Source organism: Astatotilapia calliptera, chromosome 3 (genome assembly GCF_900246225.1).
Source record: "Astatotilapia calliptera chromosome 3, fAstCal1.2, whole genome shotgun sequence".
In the NCBI taxonomy this organism is placed as follows: domain Eukaryota; kingdom Metazoa; phylum Chordata; class Actinopteri; order Cichliformes; family Cichlidae; genus Astatotilapia; species Astatotilapia calliptera.
Window position 1 is genome coordinate 24444261 of NC_039304.1, and position 6301 is coordinate 24450561.

Here is a 6301-nt window from a genome sequence, read left to right on the forward strand (position 1 = left end):
TGCAGCGTTTTTCTTTTTGCAGTGCAGCGTTTTTCTTGAAGTTGCAGTGCAGCGTCTTTCTTTTTGTAGCATTTTTCTTTTTGCAGTGCAGCGTTTTTCTTGAAGTTGCAGTGCAGCGTCTTTCTTTTTGCAGCGTTTTCCTTTTTGCAGCATTTTTCTTTTTGCAAGTGTTTTCTGAAGTTGCAGTCCGTTTGGCCTCTCAGGGCCACCGTATCATGGAGACAATTAAACAAGCTGCAACTAAACTCCAGGGTCTTCATTTGTGGTTTAACTCGGTGTCACCAACATCCTCGTTGAAAACGCTACAGATATACTTTATATCTTTATTATGGAGAACGTAAGTGTTTGACACTTGCGGTTTTAAAAAATGAATTGATGACGTACATCTTGGTCAAGTGACTTTTTCACAGTCAGCACTGAGTTGTGAACAAACACCCCTGAAACTGTCTGTGGGTCAAACACCTGCCAAGCAGCATGGAGATAACAGCTCTCTGCACTATTATTGGTATGTAAAACTGTAAATGTGTGTGTGAAGTCTGTGATTTGTTTCTGTGTGGGCATCTGCTTTTGCTTTATAATAGAGTATTTTATTACAGGTTTTTATAATAGATACATTACAAAAAGGTACTCTATGCAAGGTACTGTATTTCATGTTGATTTATTGTAGATTGATTTAGTTGAAATAAATACAGTACATGTAACTTGTATTTATTAGTTTAAAATGTGTAAACTCATCTTATAAATTTTATATGGCATCAATACAGCTACAAACTTATCTGCACAGATGAAAAACCAGATGTTCCAGTGTTTAAAATGAAACCTTGTGGGAGGTAATGCAACTATTTTGTGGGTAGCATGCAGAAGCTGCAAAGGTGTAAAGAGGAAGGAAATGTCAGTGCTCTGGGTTTTAGTATCATGTTTGGTGGCAAGAATACATTTAGTATAAGGTCAGTAAAATTTAATTTGATTGAGGTAGTGCTTCATTTGTGTTCCAAAATACAGCTGTCAGAGAAAAAAGTAACAACATTTTAAAAAGTTTTCATGTTCATGTTCATTTTTGATTTTCTCAAATAAAAAAGGCAGCCCTTGTTATGACTCCTGGGTTTTGAATTGTATTTATTTCTTTTTCCCCACTCAGTAATGTTTCCACGTTTGTTTTTATTTTGTCTATGTCTCTGTCTTAGTGCTACTTTTCTATATTATGTGAATAGTCCCTTGCCCTATGTGCATTGTCTTTATTTTAACTTGCTTCCTTAGTCACCTGCCTGAGTGTTTATTGTTTTAGTCTCTTTATCCTTTGTTGTCCCTGATCTGTTACAAGTTCTGGGTTTTCCTCAAGCTTCCGAGTTTTGTGCCCAGTTTGTGTGCAGGATGTATCTTGATTTAAAGAAGTAAAACTCATTTTTATGTTTACACACCTTTTTATAAAAATCTGCAATTTGGCATGACATCTTATTAAACTTCTGCTCACACACCACATATATGACAGCCCAGATCAATTTCAAGAGCCAAACATTTTTTAAAAAAGTTGAGCACATTTCTTAAACTGGGATGGCAGAGAAATCAATATCTTAAAAAAATAGGGTGCATGGTAAATCAGTGTAGACTGAATAGTTATTTTTGGTGATTGGTAATCTCTGTGATATGCAGGTATGACTGTATATCTACACCATCACCATTAATTAGCTTTTTTTAATGCAACACACAACTGAAAAAGAAAAAAAATATCAGCAATAAAACTGATAAGATTTTCTGGGTTGTTGATGTGCTGTTGTTCCATTGTTTATGGAACAACAGCACATCAAAAATGTTATACTATAGTCAGGAGTTATACTATATAAATCCATATATCCATTTGAATTCAATTGTGAGGAGCCCCCTGTCAGTGTTTCCTTGGATGCATAGGGTGGCCAGACTAAACTGTGCCCACCTCATTGTTCTGCCCTTAAATACAGCTCTGTAAACACAACTAACTTGTCTCACCTCTCTGTTTCTTTCAGCCACTCTGAGAATATTTCCCAACAGATCTCAGTTCTTCGGGTACGAGTCTGTTACACTGAGCTGTGGAGAGCATAAAAACTCTTCTGATTGGACAATAAAGAGAAACACATATTTAAAAACAACTAATGAGTGTTCCAAACACTGGGGTTCAAAAAATGAGTCACACTGCTTCATTCAAGATGCTTACCCCTCAGACAGTGGATTGTACTGGTGTGAATCTGGAGCTGGAGCCTGCAGTGAAGCTGTCAACATCACTGTGACTGGTGAGTTTATACAAACTACCGAGGATTACCATTAAATTCAACAGGGAAAAAAGCAAGATTCATTCAACACATTCAATAATAGCCATATATAGTCTGTGATGTTTATATTGTTTCATCTATTAGCTAGTTACACTAATGGGCTAGTTACAAAACGTGCCATCAAAGTGAAACTTTAAGGTTTAAGGTATAAAGTATGTATTTACTTTACTATGTAAGTGAAAATACTCTTCCAAAAAAATCCCTCATTGATGGCAATAGATAGATAGTGTTTGAAAAGTGAATACTTGAAAAAAAAAAAAAATTAAATACTTGCTAAAAGTGTGACAGTTGAAATAATTAGCTAATAGTACAATAGTACAATATGATATGTATTGATATTGAGCAATATGATATTGCTCATCTTGTAACCGTAAGGCTGCCGGTTTGATCCCCAGCTCTGTCCTGGTCGTTGTGTCCTTGGGCAAGACACTTTACCCTATCGCCTGCTGGTGTTGGCCAGAGGGGCCGATGGCGCGCCATCGGGGCAGCTGTGGCTACAACTGTACCTTGCCTCCACCAGTGTGTGAATGTGAGAGTGAATGAATAGTGGCATTGTAAAGCACTTTGAGTGAGAAAAGCGCTATATAAATGCAATCTATTTTAATTATTACGTTATGGTATGGTATGAATAAAAATGTTAGTTAGCTCAGTTATTAAGCTAAAAGTACAGGCAGCATTTAAAATAGTATAGGTCAAATAATTATTTTCCAGGGGAAATCAGTTACTAAGTATATTGAAATTAAAAGCTTTTAAAGGCATTATCATCTTGAAGTGGTTGAAATGAATTCCTTCAAACATGAAAGGTGTTGAGGTTGAAGAAAGGCATTTTTCTTTTAGCCCATATGATTGGAATATGTCTTGGCTTAAGCAAGAAGCTCTATGAAAGTTTGGGCTCCACCTCTGCTGCATGAATTTCTTTTTTCAAAAGTGCAGCTTTAAAGCTCTACATATTTATTTTTTCATATAGGAGGCAAAGTGATTCTGGAGAGTCCGGTACATCATCTGCAGGAGGGCGATGCCGTCACTCTGCATTGCACATATAGGGAGTCTTCTTTTTCCAACCTCACAGCTGAATTTTATAAAGATAACCTCCTCATTGGGCACAGCTCTACAGGAGTCATGACTATCCCAAAGATTTCAAAGTCTGATGAAGGTTCCTACAAGTGTAATGTCTCTGGTACTGGAGAATCACCATACAGCTGGCTGTCTGTCAGAGGTGAGATGATGTTAGGACTTTTAAGCAAATATTTCAGATGTGCTCTCTCTACTAAGCTCAGCTAAAAGCCAACCACATAGCTATTGCTGTATTTGTATCGAGACCAAACTATATCTTTCTTTATTTCCTGTGTTGAAGGTGGGCAGCCTGAACCTTTTCACTCCCCTCTTCTGCATGACTCACTTCCTGTGTTGAGGGTTTCTGTCTCTCTGGCCGTGGTGATGGTGCTGCTGCTGTGAATCTACAGCAGCCACAAAGATCAGTTTGTTTCTCAAACATTTGAAGAATTTATTTTGAAATGAAATTAAAGAAATTGTAATGGCTAACATGTTCATTTGTTCCTCTGAGCTCTTAGAGTATTTTGTCAAAATACTTCATTGACCATTCTGCTGCCAAAAAATACTCACTGTTCACTAATGCTAAAATGACTCATGCAAAAAATATGAGTGCGCTTTGTAATACAGCTTCAGATGTTTTTTTGGGGAGATTTAAAGTTGCCTTTGTGCTTTGTTATATGATAGTTCTTAACCTTTATGTCATGTGTAACTGTTGTTGTAGCCTGATTTCTTGTGATCAGAAAACTGTTGGTTGCCTACCAAAGTGGAAATGTTGAGTCAGTCGATTTTGAGTGTCATCATGCATCTTAAAAAACACATGGTCTTTAAACGTAACAAAGCTGAAACAAATACATGTATTATTTGTGGTCGAATCACAGGGGAGTCCAAGGTTTCTTTTTTAACGGTGGTGTCTCTGTTGGGGACCAAGAACCAGACAGGGAGCCTTCATGTTTAATCAAAATCTCCATCCATCCATCCATCCATCCACCCATCCATCCATCCAATAGCTTCCGCTTAAAATAACATGAATGGTTTTCTTCCATTTACCAAAAATGTTTCTGATAACACCAGATTTACACAAAGGTTAATATGCTGTATCTTTATTTGATGTCATAAAGCCTGATGCAAAGAAGCAATTACAAACTGAATCAAATCAATAAACGTTATTCATATTCATCACAACATGTATAAATGTCTAAAACTGATGATAGATCTCAGCCCTCAGTAGTTTATACATTTATGTTTTTATGGACAGTTGCAATCAGGGGAAAGTTGTGGGTGGAGCTCAGTGACAGTTGTTTCTCCAGGACATTGTCTTTCATCGAATGCTTCGATTCCCACTTTTGTACGGAGGCTTTCCAAAGTCTTAGTCTGTGTGTAATCTTCGTTATATTCATTGTTTCGGCCCCAGTGTGCACTTGGCAGCCATTTTTCAGCCTATCACTGTAGCAGCAGAATGCCGACCACAGCCTATGTGGAATATTGATCCTTTTGTTATGGGTTTCTTGTGGCTGGGCTGTGCTTCCGTCACTACAAAGGCTTCTATATAGACTCAACACAAAATATACGCAACACTTTTGTTTTTGCTCCCATTCCCCATGGGATGGACGTAGAGACCTAAAATTCATTCCAGATACACAATATAACCATCCCCCCCAAACAGTGGTCACAAATCAGTCCAAATGTGTGGTAGTGGGCACATCTGCTATATTGAGATAATCCATCCCACCTCACAGGTGTGCCACATCAGGATGCTGATCTGACATCATGAGTAGTGCACAGGTGTACCTCAGACTGCCCACAACAAAAGGCCACCCTGGAATGTATCTTATCTTATCGGGGCCTGGATCCTGGGGCTCACTCGGGCCACTTCGGGGGTGGGCTGCCCCTCTGTGGGTCTTCCTTGGTCTCTTGTGTTCTGGGGGCCTCTGGATGTCTGGAGCCTGGATCTCCTCCATACCTGGTTCATGCCCTGGAGGACGCGGCAGTGGCTCCCCACCACCCTCTAGCAGATCATTACATGAAGGAACCTCTTAAATACAAGCGCGTCCATGCTCACAGGTGTACACACAGGTGCTCACAGACACAAACTACACCCTTTTTGGCTCCTACCTCAAAGCACACTGTTCGCTGTCGATCTTAGGTGCTGCACAATAATGTTTAATATTTATGTAGCGCCCCTGGCTGTGTACTCCACTATAGCCGGGTACGCCCTGAGTTCTAGTTATCTTAAACTTACTTAGTTGCCCTCAGTGCAAGTTCCCCTGATTTTCACACGTATAACACACAGATACAATTTTACCTTACTTTGAACTATAGATAAGAAACAGTACTAGACACAAAATCTTATGTTTAAACCAAGCAGGTTTACTGAATGAATTGGTAAACACCCAATAAATCAATAAAGTAAAAAGTCTCTTGCAATGACAAATATAACAATAATAACAGTTACACAGTTCTTTACTGTAATGGGCCCCACACACACACACACACTCTCACACCACCCAGTTTCCCAAGTCCCCTCGGTGCAGGCCTGGATCGATGCTAGGGTGCGTAGGAACCAACGATCCTAAAAGAAAACAAAATGGTGCTCCTACCTGGAAACCTTAGTCTTTTGTCCACAATACACTCACGGCACACCGAGAGGTCCGTCCCTTAGGTCGCCGAGCTGCACGCTTACTCCTTTTAAGCAGCAAACCTGATCGGCCCGCCTTGGCAGTCAGTAGCCTCCCACTCTGTGCAGGTCAGGTGACGTCCAGCGAAGTCCACCTTTATGGCTAACTCCGATTAGCCAAGTTAGCACGCCGCTAACTAGGGATATTTCGAGGCAAAAGTGCAAACCAGTCCGAGCTGCACCACCTCACAGTCACGCTCTGTTACTCAGCCGTGGGCGTGGGATGATTTATCCTCACTGTCCATTGGAAAAAAGTCTCTGTAGACGCTAG

The 6301-nt window shown here is 39.7% G+C and overlaps 1 protein-coding gene across 1 annotated transcript; it reads left to right on the plus strand.

The window, feature by feature from the left end:
* Positions 1-222: 222 nt before the first annotated feature.
* LOC113012717 (low affinity immunoglobulin gamma Fc region receptor II-b-like) lies at positions 223-3797 on the plus strand. Its single transcript, XM_026153019.1, has 4 exons — positions 223-505; positions 2001-2264; positions 3271-3519; positions 3658-3797. Exons 1-4 carry the CDS (start codon positions 475-477, stop codon positions 3756-3758), a joined length of 645 nt encoding a protein of 214 aa, XP_026008804.1. The 5' UTR covers positions 223-474; the 3' UTR covers positions 3759-3797.
* The last annotated feature ends 2504 nt before the right edge of the window (positions 3798-6301 follow it).